Here is a 21,749-nt window from a genome sequence, read left to right on the forward strand (position 1 = left end):
TGGTGTTTGCGTAGAGGTGGATCAGAGAATCACCAGCAGCAAGAGCGACATAATTGATGTATACAGAGAAAAGAGTCGGCCAGAGAATTGAACCCTGTGGCAGCCCCATAGAGACTGCAAGAGGTCCGGACAACAGGTCCTCCGATTTGACACACTGAACTCTGTCTGACAAGTAGTTGGTGAACCAGGCTAGGCAGTCATTTGAAAAACCAAGGCTGTTGAGTCTGCCAATAAGAATGCGGTGAAAGCTTTGGCCAGGTCAATGAATACAGCTGTACAGTGTTGTCTTTCATCGATGGCGGTTATGATATTGTTTAGGACCTTGAGTGTGGCTGAGGTACACCCATGACCAGCTCGGAAACCAGATTGCATAGCGGAGAAGGTACGGTGGGATTCGAAATGGCCGGGGATCTGTTTGTTAACCTCACTATGGTAGGGGGCACTATTTTCACCTCCGGATGAAAATCGTGCCCAAAGTAAACTGCCTGCTCCTCAGGCCCAGAAGCTAGGATATGCATATAATTAGTAGATTTGGATAGAAAACACTCCAAGGTTTCTAAAACTGTTAAGATAATGTCTGTGAGTATAACAGAACTGAAATGGCAGGCAAAAACCTGAGGAAAATCCATCCAGGAGGTGCCATTACTTTGAAATGGCTGTTTTTCCAATGAAAGCCGATCCACCATTTAAAGGGATAGGACCCAGATTCCCTATGGCTTTCACTAGTTGTGAACAGTCTTTAGACATTGTTTCAGGCTTTTATTCTGAAAAATTAGGGATAATGACAACATTGAGTGAGTCCTCAGAGCTGGTTACTGCGCACGACCGAGAGCGCACCTTTCTTGTTTTTCTTTAATATTGACGACGCTATTGTCCTTTTGAAATATTATTGATTTAGGCTAAAAACAACCTGAGGATTGATTATAAACATCGTTTGACATGTTTCTACGAACTTTACAGATACTATTTGGAATTTGTCTGCCTCTTGTGACCGCATTTGAGCAATTGCATTACTGAACAAAACGCGTCAACAAATGGAGGTTTTTGGATATAAAGAGGGACTTTATCGAACAAAACGAACATTTATTGTGTAACATGGAGTCTTGTGAGTGCAACCATACGAAGATCATTGATTAATTTTATTGCTATTTCTGACTTTCGTGACTAGTCTACTTGGCTGGTAACTGTACGTAATGTTTTGTGTGCTGAGCGCTGTCCTCAGATAATCTTGCTTTCGCCGTAAAGCCTTTTGAAATCTGACATGGCGACTGGATTAACAAGAAGTTAAGCTTTATTTTGATGAATAACACATATTTTCAAGAATGTTAAATATTTGAATTGAGTATTTTTGAATTTCGCGCTTTGCAATTTCACTGGATGTTGGCCAGGTGGGACACTACCGTCCCACACCCCCTAGAGAGGTTCAATTGGCTTTTGAAGACCTTGGAAAGGCAGGGTGGGATAGATATAGGTCTGTAACAGTTTGGGTCTAGAGTGTGTCCCCCTTTGAAGAGGGGGATAACCGCGGCAGCTTTCGTGATCCAAGGGCTATATCTTTTCTTAGTTCTACATTTTTTGAATAGGGCATGCTCATTTAAGATGGTGAGGAAAACACTTTTAAAGAATAACCAGGCATCCTCTACTGACGGAATGAGGTCAATATCCTTCCAGGATACCTGGGCCGGATCGATTAGAAAGGCCTGCTCGCTGAAGTGTTTTAGGGAGCTTTTTGACAGCGATGAGGGGTGGTCGTTTGTCCGCAGACCCATTACGGATGCAGGCAATGAGGCAGTGATCACTGAGATCCTGGTTGAAGACAGCAGAGGTGTATTTAGAGGGCAGGTTGGTCAGGATGATATCTATGAGGGTGCCCGTGTTTACGGATTTAGGGTTGTACATGGTAGGTTCCATGATAATTAGATTGTAGGACGGCCGGGGTGTTAAGCATATCCCAGTTTAGGTCACCTAACAGTACAAACTCTGAAGATAAATGGGGGGGGGGGGGCGATTAATTTGCATGTGATGTCCAGGGCAGAGCTGGGGCTGAGGGGGGTCTATAACAAGCGGCAACAGTGAGAGACTTATTTCTGGAAAGGTGGATTTTTAAAAGTAGAAGATCAAACTGTTTGGGCACAGACTTGGATAGCATGACAGAACTCTGCAGGCTGTCTCTGCAGTAGATTGCAACTCAACCCCTTTTGGTAGTTCTATCTTGGTGGAAAATGTTGTAGTTGGTGATGGAAATTTCAGAATTTTTGGTGGCCTTCCTAAGCCAGGATTCAGACACGGCTAGGACATCAGGGTTGACGGAGTGTGCTAAAGCAGTGAAAAAAACAAACGTTGGGAGGAGGCTTCTGATGTTAACATGCATGAAACCAAGGCTTTTACGGTTACAGAAGTCAACAAATGATAGCGCCTATGGAATAGGAGTGGAACTGGGGGCTACAGGGCCTGGGTTAACCTCTACTTCACCAGAGGAGCAGAGGAGGAGTAGGATAAGGGTACGGCTAAAGGCTATAAGAACTAGTCGTCTAGTGCATTGGGGACAAAGAATAAAAAGAGCAGATTTCTGGGCGTGGTTGAATAGATTCAAGGCATAAAGTACAGACAAGGGTATGGTAGGATGCGAGTACAGTGGAGGTAAACCTATGCATTGGGTGATGATGAGAGATGTTTCGTCTCTGGAGGCATTAGTTAACCTAGGCGAGGTCTCCATATGTGTGTTTGGTGGGACGAAAGAGCTATCTAAGGTATTTTTAGCAGGACTGAGGGCTCTACAGTGAAATTAATGAATAAACTAGCTAAGACAGCAGTAGACAAGGCATATTGACATTAGAGAGAGGCATAAAGCAATCACAGGTGTTGAACAGGAGAGCTAAGACAACAACGGGTAAATGGTGATGAATGGGCAGAGTGGGTCAGTTAGGTACATACAGGACCTGAGTTCGAGGCTGGGGCCGACAGGTAAACAAAAATGAGGTACCGTGTTATCGAAACAGTCCAGGGGGCATCAGCTGTGTAGCCGAGTGATCATAGAGTCAAAAGAGCAGCAATAGGTGAGTCAGGGTGCTGTTCGGTAGTCACTACTACGCTAGGCGAGCAGGGGACACAGCGTTCAGAAAAGCTAGCGGGCCGGGGCTAGTAGATGATTCTTCGGCGACATCGTAACAGAATAGCCTGTTGAGACCACATCGGGTGATCACACCGGCAGTCCAGTCGTGATGGATCAGTGGGGCTCCATGTCAACAATAAAGGGTCCATGCCAATTGGAAAAGGAGGTATTGTAGCTCTAGATTTAGCTGGTATATGGACCTTGCTCGAGGCTAGCTCGAGGCTAGCTGGTGCTTGCTTCGGGACAGAGGCATTAGCTAACAGTAGCCACTCGTTTGCAGCTAGCTAGCTGCGATGATCCGGAGTAATGATCCGGTGTAATGATCCAGAGCGGCAGGAATACGGTGATATGGTAGAGAGATGCAGTCCGACATGCTTTGGGTTGATATTGCGCTGTGCAGACTGGCAGGTGTTGTCTGAGCTAAAGCTGGCTGATGCCAGTGAAAAAAAGGCGAGGACCGCTAGCTGTGGCTAACAAAGACTAGTAGCTAGTTAGCTGGCTAGCTCCTGATGAAAGTTCTAGTTAGAAGGAATAAAAATAGCAGATCCGTACCACATTGGGTGAGGCAGGTTGCAGGAAAGTATATTTAGTTCGTAGATATAAAGCGAGATTAAGATATATATACGAAAAAAGACTGGCTATTTACATGGTATAAAACACGGGATAAGACAAAGACAGATATACACGTCCTACTGCGGTGACAGCGTGGAACAAGATCTGTAATCATGAAGTGCTTTGAAAGGCTGGTTATGGCTCACATCAACTCCATCATCCCAGATACCCTAGACCCACTCCAATTTGCATACTGCCGCAACAGATCCATAGACGACGCAATCTCAATTGCACTTCATACTGCCCTCACCCATCTAGATTAGAGGAATACCTATGTGAGAATGCAGTTCAGTGACTACATCTCAGCGTTCATTTACATTTACGTCATTTAGCAGACGCTCTTATCCAGAGCGACTTACAAATTGGTGCATTCACTTTATGATATCCAGTGGAGTTCAACACCATTGTCCCCTCCAAGCTTGTCACCAAGCTTAGGACCCTGGGATGGAACTGGATCCTGGACTTCCTGACTGGCCGATCCCAGGTGGTGAAAATAGGCAACATCACCTCAGCCACACTGACCCTCAACACTGGGGGCCCCACAGGGATTTGTGCATAATCCCCTTCCTGTACTCCCTGTTTACTCATGACTGCATGGCCATGCCCCACTCCAACACCATCATCAAGTCTGCTGATGACACAACAGTGGTAGACCTGATCACCGGCGACAATGAGAATGCCTACAGGAAGGAGGTCAGTGACCTGGAAGCCTGGTGCCAGGACAATAACTTCTCCCTCAACGTCAACAAGACCAAGGAGCTGATCGTGGACTACAGGCGATCACGCTCCTATTCACATCGACGGGGCTGGAGCGGAGTGGGTTTGAGAGCTTCAAGTTCCTCGGTTCCAAATCACTAAGGACTTAAAATGCAACACACACGCGCACAGTTGTCAAAAAGGCACGACAGCGCCTCTTCCCCTTTAGGAAGTTGAAAAGGTTTGGCATGGGCCTTCAAATCCTCTAAAAGTTCTAAAGCTGCACCATTGAGAGTATCTTGACTGTACATCACTGGGGCTGAGCTCCCTGCCATCCAAGATCTTTATATCAGGTAGTGTGAAAGGACTCAAGCCACCCAAGACTGTTCTCTCTGCTTCCGCATGGCAAGCAATACCGGTGCATCAAATCTGACACCAACATGCTCCTGAACAGCTTCTATCTCCAAGCCATAAGACTGCTAAATAGCTAACAAAATGGCTAGACAGAATATTTGAGTTGACCCTTATATTTTATTTGTATTTTTTTTCTCTATGCATACTCACAGCTGTTTATTCAAATGACTGGCACACAGCTCAGACACCCATGCATACCCCTAGGGGTCTCTTCACATTTCAAGTTCAGAACAGACGGGAAAACAGACAGTACTACACAGAGACATGACAACATGGAACTCCATTCCACATCATGTAACTCATGCAAGCAGTAAAATCAGATACAAAACAGATACAACTACACCTTATGGAACAACGCAGACTGTGAAGAGACACAAACACTCTCCCCATTTTAGCTACCATTGCATCAATATGTTTTGACCATGACAGTTTACAATCCAGGGTTATACCAAGCAGTTTAGTCTCCTCAACCTGCTCAATTTCCACATTATTCATTAAAATATTTAGTTGCAGTTTAAGGTTTAGTGAATGGTCCATCCCGAATACAATGCTTTTAGTTTTTGAAATATTTACTGCAGTTCTGTGTTAACTGTTGCAGTAATTTCACTTGATGTGGTAGCTGATATGTATAATGTTGAGTCATTGGCATACTGTACATAGATACATAAGCTGTACTCAGTGCCAGTGGCAGGTTATTAGTAAAGATTGAAAAAAGTAAGGGGCCTAGACAACTGCCCTGGGGAATGCCTGACTCTACCTGGATTATGTTGGAGAGGCTTCCATTTAACCTCTCTAGGGGGTGTGGGATGCTACCGTCCCACCTGGCCAACATCCAGTGAAATTGCAGAGCGCCAAATTCAAAAACAGAAATACTTATTATAAAAATTCATAAAACATACAAGTGTTATACATCGGTTTAAAGACTAACTTCTTGTTAATCCAACCACGGTGTCAGATTTCAAAAAGGCTTTACGGCGAAAGCATACCATGCGATTATCTGAGAATAGCGCCCAGCAGACAAATCATTAACCTCTCTAGGGTCGGCAGGACGAAATCGTCCCACCTACGTAACAGCCAGTGGAATCCTGTGGCGCGTTATTCAAATACCTTAGAAATGCTATTACTTCAATTTCTCAAACATATGACTATTTTACACCATTTTAAAGACAAGACTCTTGTTAATCTAACCACACTGTCCGATTTCAAAAAGGCTTTACAACGAAAGCAAAACATTAGATTATGTCAGCAGAGTACCCAGCCAGAAATAATCAGACACCCATTTTTCAAGCTAGCATATAATGTCACAAAAACCCAAACCACAGCTAAATGCAGCACTAACCTTTGATGATCTTCATCAGATGACACACCTAGGACATTATGTTATACAATGCATGCATGTTTTGTTCAATCGAGTTCATATTTATATCAAAAACCAGCTTTTTACATTAGCATGTGACGTTCAGAACTAGCATACCCCCCGCAAACTTCCGGTGAATTTACAAAAAATTTACTAAATTACTCAGGATAAACGTTCACAAAAAGCATAACAATTATTTTAAGAATTATAGATACAGAACTCCTCTATGCACTCGATATGTCCGATTTTAAAATAGCTTTTCGGTGAAAGCACATTTTGCAATATTCTGAGTAGATAGCCCGGCATCACAGGGCTAGCTATTTAGACACCCAGCAAGTTTAGCACTCACCAAAGTCAGATTTACTATAAGAAAAATGTTATTACCTTTGGTGTTCTTCGTCAGAATGCACTCCCAGGACTTCTACTTCAATAACAAATGTTGGTTTGGTCCCAAATAATCCATAGTTATATCCAAATATCCTCTGTTTTGTTTGTGCGTTCAAGACACTATCCGAATGGTAAAGAAGGGTGACGAGCACGACGCATTTCGGGACAAAAAAATTCTAAATATTCCATTACCGTACTTCGAAGCATGTCAACCGCTGTTTAAAATCATTTTTTCTGCCATTTTTCTCATAAAAAAGCGATAATATTCCGACCGGGAATCTGTGTTTAGGATAAAAGACGAAAGAAAATAAAAGCATGGGGTCGACTCGTGCACGCGCCTAAGCCCATTGTCCTCTGATAGAGCACTTGCCAAAAGCTCTAAATTACATCATTCAGCTTTTTCCCGCCTTCTGAGAGCCTATGGGAGCCGTAGGAAGTGTCACGTAACAGCAGAGATCCCCTGTTTTGGATAGAGATGATCAAGGAGGGCAAGAAATGGTCAGACAGGCCACTTCCTGTAAGGAATCTTCTCAGGTTTTTGCCTGCCATATGAGTTCTGTTATACTCACAGACACCATTCAAACAGTTTTAGAAACTTTAGGGTGTTTTCTATCCAAAGCCAATAATTATATGCATATTCTAGTTACTGGGTATCTACCTTTATCACTCCAGTATCCCTGCACGTTGTAAATATGGAATTGGAACAGACACTGTACATATTTTAATTAGTTTGTGCTCTTCTTATTTCTATTTCTCGTGTTTTTTTGGTTCTACCCTATATTATTACAGCATTGTTGGGGTTAGAGCTTTCAAGAAAAGCATTTCTCTGTACTGTGCATGTGACATTACAACTTGAAACTTGAAACTCTGTATACAGTTCTTTAGATTTATCCAGAATAGAATGTCAGATTTTTTAGACACAATCCCCATTTCATGCTACTTTGCCTTGGTCCATTTGAAGTGTGCTTTCTCGGGGTGGATATGGTCTCTGTTTAGAACAGAGTAATTTCATTCATCCATCCTCATTCATTGGATAAATCTCTTCAGTTACGGTTATTTCATACTTGCTTAACAAGTGTCCAACAGCAGCGATAGCAGAACTCGTTTCCCTCTGCTTTGTGGGTCACAAAAAGTAGGTCTTAACCCAATCACTTGAGAGAATAGATTAATACACACTATCATAAAACTAAACAGCTCAAGTTAGAACAAGACTAGAGACACAGGCATAACTGTGCCTTTGATCAAGTCTAATCACAATCACCTGTGTCAGTTGGCCACAATTACAGAGCAGCCAATCGGGAGACAGGATCACTTAACAGAACAATTAACAAAAGTACATAGATGTGGCAATTAGCCAGAGATGGTTGATATAATTACAAGATGCTTGTGTCTCCGCCCTAACAATGGGAGTCGAAGTCCACAAAGACGGAAGGCAGGCGGGAGGAGGCGAGATCAGGTGGGAACATTCTACCTAATGAGAGGGCAGATACGCGTGTGAACAACAGTCACAACTCAGATATAAAATATTTTTCTAAAAGTTGCCCGAATGACACTTGTGTCCACTTATATCAATCAGTACAGTCGTAACAATATAAGCATTGCAAAACTTCAATGCGATCAAAAAAGCCTCGCGTAGCAAATTATCAGTTACATTTTTTTGGACCAAAATCGACACTCTCTCGTTGACCATACAAAAAATTCCTCACTTTGTGGAATTCTTTTCGTGGACAGATTTTGGGCAGAGTAAACCCTCTCGCTTCACTTCAAGTATAGCTATCTACAGGGTTCATACACATTTTGACAGATGTAATTTCATGACTTTTCCATGACTTCTCCCTGACTTCTAAGCTGACATGTGGAATTGTTTTAAAATGGTCATACCATGGATAATTTACCTATTTGATTTTAAGTCTCCTTTAGGTGTAATTTTTTGAATAAAAAATGTTTTTGATAAAATATTGAATTTTGCCTTTAGCAACTACTATAGTAGAAACACATTGAATAATACATGAATAAATGGCAAAAAAGACAATAAAACATTTATCATAAGGAATATGGTTTTGAAGGGTCTGTCCCATATGTAGGAGATATAAGAGCTCAGGAAATATGTATACAGTACCAATCAAAAGTTTGGACACACCTACTCATTCCAGGGTTTCTCTTTAGGCAGCAGGTAACCACTAGGTGGCAGGTAGCCTAAATAAAGGTAAAAAAATTAAATTTAAACTATTATCTACATTGTAGAATAATAGTGAAGGCATCAAAACTAAAAAACAACACATATGAAATCATGTAATAACCAAAAAAGTGTTAAACAAGTCAAAATATTTTTAATATTTGAGATACTTGAAGGAAAAAGGAAACCGCACACTGCTCTTGATAGTATCACTGATATTTAATAAGCTTTACGCATCCCTGAAGGGCTCTGACGAGGGCCGTGAGGCCAATACGTAAAGCTTATTAAATAGGGCTGTCTTCTGTATACCACCCCTACCTTGTCACAACACAACTCATTGGCTCAAACGCAAAGAAAGAAATTCCACAAATTAACTTTTAACAAGGCACACCTGTTAATTGATATGCTTTCCAGGTGACTACCTCATGAAGCTGGTTGAGAGAATGCCAAGAGTGTGCAAAGCTGTCATCAGAGCAAAAGGTGGCTACTTTGAAGAATCTCAAATATAAAATTCAAAAGGCACTCGCACATCTGAGCAATCTTAATTGCAGGTGCATGGCAACAATTGAACAAGATGAAGGAAAAAGGAAATCGCACACTGCTCTTGATAGTATCACTGATATTTAATAAAAGACCAAGTCCATATTATGGCAAGAACAGCAAGAAGCGACAGTCCATCATTAATTTAAGACATGAAGGTCAGTCAATCCGAAAAATGTCAAGAACTTTAAAAGTTTCTTCAATTGCAGTGGCATAAACCATCAAGCGTTATGATGAAACTGCCGTTCATGAGGGCCGCCACCGGAATAGAAGACCCAAAGTTACCGCTGCTGCAAAGGATAAGTTCATTAGAGTTACCAGCCTCAGAAATTGCAGCCCAATTAAATGCTTCACAGAGTTCAAGTAACAGACACATCTCAACATCAACTGTTCAGAGGAGACTGCATGAATCAGGCCGTAATGGTCGAATTGCTGCAAAGAAACCACTACAAAAGGACACCAATAATAAGAAGAGACTTGCTTGGGCCGAGAAACATGAGCAATGGACATTAGAACGGTGGAAATCTGTCCTTTGGTCTGATGAGTCCAAATGTGAGATTTTTGGTTCCAACCGCCTTGTCTTTGTGAGACGCAGAGTAGGTGAACGGATGATCTCCGCATGTGTGGTTCCCACCATGAAGCATGGAGGAGGAGGTGTGATGCTGTGGGGGTGCTTTGCTGGTGACACTGTCAGTGATTTATTTAGAATTCAAGGCACACTTAACCAGCATGGCTACGACAGCGTTCTGCAGCAATACGCCATCCCATCTGGTTTGTGCTTAGAGGGACGATCATTTGTTTTTCTACAGGACAATGACCCAACACACCTCCAAGCGGTGTAAGGCATATTTTACCAAGAAGGAGAGTGATGGAGTGCTGCATCAGATGACCTGGCCTGCACAATCACCCAACCTCAACCGAATTGAGATGGTTTGGGATGAGTTGGACAGCAGAGTCAAGGAAAAGCAGCCAACAAGTGCTCAGCATATGTGGGAACTCCTTCAAGACTGTTGGAAAAGCATTCCAGGTGAAGCTGATTGAAAGAATGCCAAGAGTGTGTAAAGCTGTCATCAAGGCAAAGGTTGGCTAGTTTGAAGAATCTCAAATCTAAAATATATTTTGATTTGTTTAACACTTTTTTAGTAAAAATAAAGAAAAACCCTTGAATGAGTAGGTGTGTCCAAACTTTTTTGGGTAGACACAAAACTACCTCCATACTTCCCTAATTTTGTTTTATCCGGTTACCTTCAGATGAGTCACATGACACTTGTGGGGGGTGGTAGAGAACACCACTGTGTTCTTTCCACAGTTGGGTCACATTAGTTTGTAGTCAAAACGCTTCTGATGCTGCAAACAGAAGTTGGCACATCGGCAGTACCGATTTCCCTTGAGTCCTTTGGAGCTTGTGGGGGTCGTAGAGCAAAACAGAGACCACCATCGTGTTCGTGGGAGTCTCATCATTTCATAGAGTGGGCAAACCGTTCGGACGCTTCAGTCGTTTTCGTGAGAATACCTATTTTCGAGATGTCTCATGGTCTGATAAACACCGCTGTAGCTCGCTATAGGCGGATGTGGTGGTTTGAGATGCAGCCCATGCAAATGAATTGACAGATTTTGCTGGAGATTTTTTTTGTTATTTTACTTAGATTGACGCACCAGTGCGTCAATAGACTCTAGGGGGTTAATATTTCAGTTTGAAGAAACTCTAGAAACTCTACCAAATTAGGGGTATATTAGAGAAAATGCTTATTTGCTGGGGTTTTTAAGCTTTTAGTATTATGGTGATATTATCTTTTCATAGCTACAGTAAAGCAAGGATTATATGAGACACTTGGGTAATTGGAGCGTACTCCTTGGCCATCTGTAGAAATGTCAGGCTGGATAATATCTTTCATATCATTATGTCTTGCCTGACAGATGGCCATATCCAGAGAGACTATAACTCCGTTTTATATCTTTTCACATTCTGTAGGCCATCAATCAATATAACTGGGCTTTCTGAACAGGGAGGCAACTGAGGTAAATTTGTCGGAAACTAGTCACAGACTCTCATGGGAAGTAGCCTACAGCAGCAGTGCTAAAAAAGTAACATGCAACCGAGCACTTCTACAGATAAAACCCTTAAAAATATTTTCAGTCCATGTCAACAGTTAATACATTTAAAATGTTTGAGCAAAAAATACATGTGAAAAGATGTTTTGGTCAGATTTGAGCAATTTTCCAAAGCGTTTCAGAGGACATTCTTTTCGTGCTTTTTTTGTTCTACCCTTTCTATTTGTTCATGCGTATTATGATCCAGGCATGACATGGCTCAGGCAGATGTGTTTATCTTTCCATGTGCAGTTTCCATGTTGTCGTCACGGTGATGACAGATAGGCGGTCATCGCCCGGGCCACCTTCCACACCATCGACGCAATATAGTGTCAGATGGGTGAGACGCTGGTGTGTTTACACTGTAGGTTGGGGAGGAGAACATGATTCATGTTAGAGGCCTTTGATCAGTGACAGAGCACAAGAGTGCGGCCAACCAGGCAGAGACTAATCTGATGGCATCGGGCCTAATCACTAGATTAGCCATCACCCTGCCAAGCCAAGCCTCCCAACACACACTGCTAATAAGTAGGTGGAGAAGTGGAGCCATGTTCCAGAATATTAGAGAAAACAACAATTCTTCTTCATCATCAACTTTTGTAATTGGTGTTTTATGTAGTGCATCTTGAGTCATTTTGTGTACTTATTGGGCCTAAGCTAACGTGGGGTGACGTATGTTGGAACCAGTGTGATTATACACAAATTCAAACAGGCTCAGGAAATGTGTACCCACACACACACACACACACACACACACACACACACACACACACACACAGACTCTCATCTAAACAATACTATCTGTTTTTCTTCTTTGTCTTCTGTGCAGAGTGAGCCATCCTACAGACAGAGGATGACCTAGAAGCCACCACTGCTGAGCCCAACAGAGGATAATATCACTCTTGTGTGTGTAAGCAACAAGGTGTGTGACAGCATCCAGGGCTCCACCTGCACCCAGGTCAGCCTGGCAAACATGGGGGACCACGTCACACTGCTGCCCCCCTTCCTACAGCTGCTCCTCTGTAGCCTGTCAGGGGTATGGGGGTTCCCCTTCGGCCCTGTCCTTGACGTCACCCCCAGGACCACGGTGCTTTTCCAAGGTAAGACCAGACCAAGGCTCCAGGTTGCTGTACACTAGGTAGGGCCAGGAGGTTGTCCTGGAAATGTGACTACACCTGACATCAGGAAAACTCTGGGACCGAGTTATAGGCTGTGGCCTAGGAGTTATTTCTATTCAGGCCACATGGCCTGGAAAAACTCCTGGCTGTACTCATAGGATGTCTACGGTATACTAGTATCCCGCTCAGTGTGCTGATTCAATATAAAGGCTGTTCCAACTCCCTCCTGTTCACTTTAAACAAGTGGCACAGTTTTGGAAGTTGGCCCCGAAGACAGCCAGCCCCTACTTCCAGGGAGTTGTTAATCCTCTCTCTCAAGTCCTGTCCTAGTTCACTTAGTTCACCATGCAGCTCTAATGAAGCAATAGAGAATAGACAGAAGCTCTCATCGCCCATAAAAGAGGACCCCTCTACAGTGGAGCCCTGTCCAGTGACTGTGTTGAAAATGAAATAGTGCTGAATAGATGATTTTACGAAGAAGGGTTAGGGTACGTCATTTATACACATCAGCACACCCCCCCCCCCCCCCACTCCCCCATAGCAGCTCAGCCTCTCTTTCTCGATCTACTGCAGCAGAAGCTACTGCAGAGGGATCACCCATCCCTGGCAGGCTCTTCAGACAACTATACTGTACCTGGCTGCTGTCAGCTCTCCAATCCTCTCCACTCCTGTCTTGAGAGGAGGAATATTATTAACAGACGAGGGCAGTGAAGAGAGCCGGGTGCTTCGCCTGCCTGCTCTGTGGTGCAGTCACAAAACCAGACTATTGCAGTGGAAAGAAATGGTTACAGATAAGAGATAGACAGGACTTTTAGGGTGTTTAAATGGGCATTTTACTCAAAAATCTTTGTTAGCTATGTTGCTCCTCACCTGAGGTAGTATTAATATAATGTATGATGTGTACTTCACATGCAATGCTTGAGCGTGCACAACAGAAAAAGGATATAAAACCACTGAAATGTAGGATGTCACTGGGTTACCCATTCAGGGAAATGGATTCCAGATAGTGTGTTGCATAAGTATCAGTGAGTCCCTATGGGATCCATATTAATGTCATGTTCATTTTTGTTCAGAAAGCCTCTACTGCTAATTTGGTATACTCTTTTATTATAGAAGTGTGTGGTACAGAGTCGGTCTTTCACAGTTTCTCCTTATCCTTGTAAAATGAAGTCATTGACCTACATTCGGACTCCGGGGGTTGTGTGTGTGTGCGTTTGGGTGTGTGCATGCATGTATGATCTCTACTCACATCGAAAATCTGCACGGGCATGCACCCCCTGTCATTTTCCCTTAGGAGAAACATGCCCAAGTGCAAGAATGGAGAGTGCAGAGAGTTGCACCTCTTAGAGGAAAATGGCCACCGGGCACTTGACTACTGTGTATGGAAATAAGGGCTATGTGGGTGGTGCTGGTGCTGGCACTGGTAGAGTAGGAGCATAAATGTATGTGTCGCTCTGGGTGGATTTATAATGTTTCACAGTTTGGGTGAGAGGGCGATCATTCATTTGTACTATGTTTTACAGTTGGTCTGTAGGAGTGGGTGTACATTAATTCGCAATAAAACAGAGAAATAATTTATAACCATGATAAAAAGGGCATATTTGGCATACTGTAATTTGAAATAAGTGTGTGTGTTTGTTCTTGTGTTTGTGCGTTTGTTTGTGTGTGTGTGTGTGTGTGTGTCCCTCTCTCTGTGGATAGATGAATGCCTGACTCTGGTCTGAACTAGGGCTGTGGTGGTCATGACATTTTGTCAGCAGTTTATTGTCATGCAAAAGATTGATCTGGCTATGCGGTACGTCATTGTGAGGACAGACGCTGGGAGACGAGAAGCAAGTACAGGGAGTGAATATTTAATAAATAACAGACATGAAACAAAACATGGACAGCGTCTGGACTAGGGAAACATAACGACATTAATGCTGACATGGGTATCAAACTGAGGAATAGACAGATATAGAGGAGGCAATCAATAAAGTCATGGAGTCCAGGTGAGTCCAATGAAGTGCCGATGCATGTAACGATGGTGACAGGTGTGCGTAATGATGGCAGCCTGGCGCCCTCGAGCGCCAGAGAGGGGGAGTGGGAGCAGGCGTGACTAAACTGTTGACAGCCCCCCTGCGTGCTCTAGAAAGGAATAAAGGAGAGAGAGGAGGAGATGGAAGAGCATTGTTGGGGAGATATGCTGTATAGCTAAAGGTAATGTGTCACCCAATTAATTATGAAAATGCCCTATTAATAGGCTATTCAAAATCAAATACAAATTCACTATAATTGTAGGCTAACTCTGTAAGCCGCCCTGCACAATCAATGAACCAACAGCATCGCCAAGGCCTATATGTTCTCTCCCTGACTCGTGGATAGACATTTTGGACCATAGCATAAAGTAACCAGTCCATCCAGCATGAATAATAATACAGTCCACATTCAAAGGCGATGACTTCAATTTGTTTAATTTTGGTGTATTTTGGAGTACCAATTATTTACCAAAGACATCTTAAATCAGTTTAGATTTTTGTTTTTCTGCCATTCGTACTATGCAGTAGGCTATGTACTGTATAACGGCACAATGTTAAATAAAGGTTAAAGAAAATAAAAAATTAACAATCGTAATTTTAATTATGTTTTTTGGGGCTCATAACCCTATGCGTATGGATGTTTTGAATTAATCATCACCTTAGAAAGTACTGTCCATTTTGTTTTGTGTTTGGCTTTGAAACAACATCCACAACGACCATGTTCTCCACTCAGTTTCAACCTGTTGTTGAACTTCTTTCTTCAAACTGATCATCACAGTGAGGTGAGTTTTAAAAGCACGTGCTGGTTTGATGATAAGTGTTTGATGTGATTTTTGACTGGATTTGCATTGATTTCAGAGTGGTTAGAGGGACACTAGAGCCCTGAGTAGGACTTGATGGTTGTTAGCAAGTTGGGTACTTCCAAAGCATATCCAGAGTGCATAAGAGGAGATTACCGTGACTCAACGGTCACATGAAATTTTACTGCGCTCATGACTCATTACTGCCGGTGTGGCGGTAATACAGTCACTGCAACAGCCCTAGTCTGAACTCAAGGGTGTACCTAGGGGGTTGTCTCCCATGTCCTGCTCTCTTTGCTGGTGCCAACCAGACTTGAAGTAATGGAACCATGCAATATTGATGCATGTGTAAGATCTGTCTACTGTTGCTACGAGGAGAGGGCAGCGGAGGGCTTGATAGTAGTGGATTTCTGTGTATTATTTAGACATGGTTTAGAATAGTTTTTTCTTCTCTCAAGTGGCGCAGCGGTGTAAGGCACTGCATCGCAGTGTTAGAGGCGTCACTACAGATTCAGATTCTCAACATAGCTCCCGCAGCCCGGGATCAACGTACAGACCGTACAGGAGTTGCAGCGATGGGACAAGACTGTAACTACCAATTGGGGAGGACAAACGGGTTAAAATAAATGTTAAAAAATTATCTCCTTGAAATTGCATTTATGTAGTCTATGGAGATTTTATGTAGACTAGCATACCAATCCTGCAATAGCAAGGTAAATAAATAATAAATGGCAATGTTGACCTGTAATTCACATGTATTTATTCAAGTCAGTTGTTGTGTCGAAATGAACAGACAAATCATTTAAAAATGTGTACAGAATAAAGGACAAATTACTCACAAAAACTCTAATGAGTTAACATAAACTCAATCTGGAAACAAATGTTTTGTCTCTCTCAGCCCCTAGAGTAACTCTCTGCCTTTCGTTCTTGTTGTTGTATACAGCATTTTACAATTTGTTCTCACCAGTCAGTGTTTGCAGAAAATGGCTTCTTTTAATGTGAAATTCCTCTGGTGACAATAAAGAGGAATTGGAGTTATCCTCAGATGCTTTGATCTCTCTTTCTCTGATGTTCCCTGAGCTTGGTTTTGACAGGATCTGAGCAGCGACAGACTTTGCGTAGATACAGTACCTGAAATAACACCAGGATAGGAGTAGTATACTGTATGCATTCACTGGGAGGTTTTGCTTGATTTACCACCGTGAGATAAAGATCTCTGCTTTCTGTTATTGCTGTGCGTGCACTGCTTTCATTGTAATATCATTCGAAACAGTCACGGTAAAAGTTTATATTCGAAATACACAGTCACGCTGATACAGGCAACCACGAGCACTGCATGAGGTGAAAACCACAGTACTGCCAAAGATTACAAGCGCGATGGTAAATATGACAGACTTCACTAGTGATAGAGAGAACAGTCTTGTTTATGGTGACTGTGTGTGAACTGTTCCCAAAGGGAGGATTCACTTAAGGAAATTAAGCCACTGAGGCTGAGGCAGCTATGCCGATCCTTTGGTCCAAATAATCTATTTTCAGATATTTTCAGACATTTAGGAGGTTTTTGAAAATAGGAAACAGGAAATGTTGGTCCTCTGTAGCTCAGTTGGTAGAGCATGGTGCTTGCAACACCAGGATAGTAGCTTATATATCATTGATCAACTTATCAACAGCTGACAGTATTCACCAGTGTCTACAGTGGTTAAGTCATATGACAATAAAACGTGAAAATGATTGAAACTGTTGTCCCCCTAGCACATGGAAGGGAGAGTGGGGTAAGTTGAGCCATTTTTTTATATACAGCATCACTCCGTCAAGGGAAATACAGTATTCTTTCCAACAAAGATGTCTACATATGGGGGTTACAACCATCCCAGCTCTGCAGATTTTGCTGCAAAGAGACAGAATTATTCGATCATTCATTTTGGTACCGTCCACATGTTTTTCGTTGCAGGGTCAGGAATGGCTTAAGAATTGCAGATTTACCTGGAGCTAACTCTGCAAATAGCGCTGCTGGGTGATTTAAAAAGTCAGAGTCAATCGATCAATAATATACTAATACTCTTAGCAAAAACATGTTTTTTTTATGTACAATATGTAGAATCTATGAGAATAGAAAGGTTCAGAACTTTTGTGAAACATCACAGCACAGTTAAAAAAATATATGGCAACTAGAAATCAAGACTGGATGGTGTTCAGAGATAGATGGGAGGGGTTGAGTGGAGCTGAACGCTGGGACTAAAAACAAACAAAAGAAGCTTCTTATAGGCTAATTGACATCATTTTAGTCAATTGGACGTGTACCTGTGGATGTATTTCAAGGCCTACCTTCAAACTCAGTGCCTCTTTGCTTGACATCATGGGAAAATCAAAAGAAATTGTAGACCTCCACAAGTCTGGTTCATCCATGGGAGCAATTTCCAAACACCTGAAGGTACCACGTTCATCTGTACAAACAATAGTACGCAAGTATAAACACCATGGGACCACACAGCTGTCATACCGCTCAGGAAGGAGACGTGTTCTGTCTCCTAGAGATGAACATACTTTGGTGCGAAAAATGCAAATCAATCCCAGAACAACAGCAAAGGACCTTGTGAAGATGCTGGAGGAAACGGATACAAAAGTATCTATATCCACAGTAAAACGAGTCCTATATCGACATAACCTGAAAGGCCGCTCATCAAGGAAGAAGCCACTGCTCCAAAACCGCCATAAAAAAGCCAGACTACGGTTTGCAACTGCACATGGGGACAAAGATCGTACTTTTTGGAGAAATGTCCTCTGGTCTGATGATACAAAAATATAACTGTTTGGCCGTAATGACCATCATTATGTTTGGAGGAACAAGGGGGAGGCTTGCAAGCCAAAGAACACCATCCCAACCGTGATGCACGGAGGAAAATGATGTGGATATATTGAAGCAACATCTCAAGACATCAGTCAGGAAGTTAAAGCTTGGTCGCCAATGGGTCTTCCAAATGGACAATGACCCCAAGCATACTTCCAAAGTTGTGGCAAAATGGCTTAAGGACAACAAAGTCAAGGTATTGGAGTGGCCAACACAAAGCCCTGACCTCGATCCTATAGAACATTTGTGGGCAGAACTGAGAAAGCGTGTGCGAGCAAGGAGGCCTACAAACCTGAGTTACACCAGCTCTGTCAGGAGGAAGGGGCCAAAATTGACCCAACTTATTGTTGGAAGGTTGTGGAAGGCTACCCAAAACGTTTGACCCAAGTTAAACAATTTAAAGGCAATGCTACCAAATACTAATTGAGTGAATGTAAACTTCTGACCCACTGGGAATGTGATGAAAGAAATAAAAGCTGAAATAAATCATTCTCTATTATACTGACATTTCACATTCTTAAAATAAAGTGGTGATCCTAACTGACCTAAGGCAGGGAATTTGTACTTGGATTAAATGTCAGGAATTGTGAAAAACTCAGTTTAAATGTATTTGGCTAAAGTGTATGTAAACTTCCGACTTCATCTGTATACGCTGGAAGTAGAATTAGGGGAGGGATGGTAGGGTTAGGGGAAAATATATACAAAAAACTATATGGGGGATTGGAAGTGATGCAGACAATTACATTGGTGGAAGCTACAATCTATCTGCAATATTAAAGCTGATCTACCCCTAAATTAATAAAAATGATAAAAAAGAATATTGTGTATGCTTAGAAATAATCAGAATTCATGTATACATTCCATTTTATAAAACATAGCTTGTCTTAAAAAAGTATTCTCTTGGCACAACTTGCCCCGAGCGTGGGGTAAGCTGAGCCAAGGGACAGGGCAAGTTAAGCCGCCTACACATTTCTGTACTGAATTAAGTATTAACACTGATTTTTTATATAATGTCTAACTTTATTTCCTAAACACACTTCAACACAATCACAATCGCTTTTTGTCTTTTAAGCATTTTAAGCATTTTCTAACACAGGCTTAGCACCTAATAAACACTTTGTACTTTTTTTTAAACACTTTTAGCATGGGCCAGACCCTGTTGTTACCTCATATCCCAGTAATAATGCCTTGCGTTACACCTGGGAAGAAAACACTTCAAGTTGATAAATTTGCCATTGGCTCAATTTACCCCAAGGCTCACACACACACACACACACACACACACACACACACACACACACACACACACACAGCCTGATACTGAAAGAGCTTTGAGTCAGGTGAAATGGCATAGGTGCAAGGTGTGTATGTTCAGTGTACACACAGGGTGCATTCCACAATGTTAAATAGAAACCGCCCTGTCAGCTCAGATTCAACTGGCATGCCCCCTTGCTTTGTGGACTCTCATCATCGATTAACAGAGCCCAATGTGTAGCTTGTGCTGTGGGTTTAGAGCAGGAACCGCAAGCCAATATATGTCTCTTTCTCTCTCTCTCTCCCTCTCTCTACCTGTCTTTCTCTCTTGGTCTCTGCCTATCCTGTACTCTCTCTCTCTCTCTCTCTCTCTCTCACTCTCTTTCCCTCCTTCTCTCTCTACGTCAGAAGTGCACAACTCAGTCCCACAAGTTTCCCAGTCCTGCTGGTTTGTCCCTGGAATGGGTACATGATGTCTGGAAAGTGCACGTATTGTTTCCCAGGTGGAAGCTAGCTGCTAGTTAATGTAAAAGGCATAGATGAAATCAGCAGGACTGTGACCCTCGAAGACTGGAGCTATGCTTAATAGATTCTAGTTTTTTGCGTAGTCAGGAGAAGGCGGGCCTTCCTAATACTTATGTGTAGGGCTGTCACAATTATTGTATAATCGTGTAACCGACCCTGGTTTTTCTTGTCATAATCATTTTAATACATTCATTGTAGGAGGGGGGATTCAACTTTATTTTCAAGTAGATTTACCCAATAAACGTTTTACATTTTTTACGTGCAGAAAGGTGGAGTAGGAGCACCAATTCCAAAGGTTCCAAGCTGTCAAAACCATTTGTTTTTGAGACAGGGTGTCACCAAAGCTGTGCTGTATTGATTAGGTATGTCATAGGTCATTTTCAAAGATGCATTATGATACATTACAAAAAAAAAAAAAGAAAGAAAATACAAATAAATTACGACATTTACCTTGGTCATTTGCATGACAATTAATTGTTACCCAAAGTTCGACAATTGTGGACATATGTGCATGTTTGGCCTCAGGACATTGCCTTCGGAGCAGCTCATTGGTCAGGCTTCTGACAGACATCAAGGAATCTTCGCCCCCAACTGCCTTGGGTGGCGGCCATTTTGCGTCATCCTCATCATTGTCATCATGCGTGGCATGTTACGTCATATGGTCTGCCACTATTTATTTCATGTAGAATCCAAGCCACTTCTCGTGCACGCTCTTGGATGACTCATAGAATAAGTGAAAAATGAAATGTGTTTTTAGATTGCCATGGGCTGTCATTGTGACTGTGCAAATAACATAATCTTAGACTGAACATAACGTTCCTGTGGGGTTCAAGTTGGGTTGTTGAGAAAGGGACAGTTATAGTGTGAGTGTGTGTCTGTCTGTCTTTCTGTGCCTGTGTGTATTTGTGTCTGTGTGCATGCACGTCTGTCGTTCTGTTTGTATGTCCTGCTGTGTCATGACTGCACCTACCTCTCCTCATAACCCCCCCCCCCCCCCCAGTGTGTCCTGACCTTTGAGTTGGTGAGTGGAGAAGAGATCCTCATGGCTCACTCATGGCTCTGCCTGTCTCTCTGCCTGCTTGGCTGCCTAGCTCTTTGCCTGCCTGGCTGCCTAGCTCTCTGCCTGCCAGGCTGCCTGGTGCCCTCAAGACATAGGGGGCGGGTAGTGGGTTGACACCGACTCAGTCTGGTTATAGTCATGGCTGCTACTCATAGTATCACCATTGTATCCCTGAGAGACTATTTAGACTGTTTGTGTGGGGAGGGGGTCTTCAAAGAGGTTTGACTGCATATCAAAGTGACTTTACCAGTGACAACAACATGTAGCATTTGTTGTAGTAACTGGCAGTCCCAAATTCCTTTTAGCCATTGCAGTCAGAGTTATTTGTAATTGTGCACCTGTCCACAGAGATGTATTGACTTTTTTGTCCAAAACTTCAGTAATGCATTTAATTACATTATTAAAGGGATTCTCCGATACGTTTGTATACTTTTCAGCCAGTAGTTCTGAAAGTAGAGCTCACGAGCCAAAAGTGGTTCCCGAAAATGGCGTACTCTGTCACATATGTGCAGATATGTGCACCATGTCATTGCTCTCTCTCCTGCTCTGCTGTGGGTGCACCATGTGCATTTTGCTAGCTGTCACTCATATGGCGAGGGGCTGAAGCTCATTGGTTGAACTGGAATTGCTAAGGGGCTGGCTCACATGGGGGAAAATGTAGGGAAAATAGCGCAGCACAGCTCCCAGAAAAACAATTGCTTTCAAACTAGGGATTTTGTGACTAATTGAGGCAAGACAATA

General features: G+C 42.5%; 1 protein-coding gene across 1 annotated transcript in view; it reads left to right on the forward strand.

Moving 5' to 3' along the window:
* LOC115200958 (semaphorin-4G) overlaps positions 1–21,749 on the forward strand; it is a 74,874-nt gene that overhangs the window by 12,510 nt on the left and 40,615 nt on the right. The window contains exon 2 of the mRNA XM_029764110.1: positions 12,215–12,485. Coding sequence (XP_029619970.1) covers positions 12,359–12,485 — 127 coding nt within the window. The 5' untranslated portion in view covers positions 12,215–12,358. The remainder of the gene's footprint in view (positions 1–12,214; positions 12,486–21,749) is intronic.

This window comes from Salmo trutta, chromosome 10 (assembly GCF_901001165.1).
Source record: "Salmo trutta chromosome 10, fSalTru1.1, whole genome shotgun sequence".
NCBI lineage: Eukaryota > Metazoa > Chordata > Actinopteri > Salmoniformes > Salmonidae > Salmo > Salmo trutta.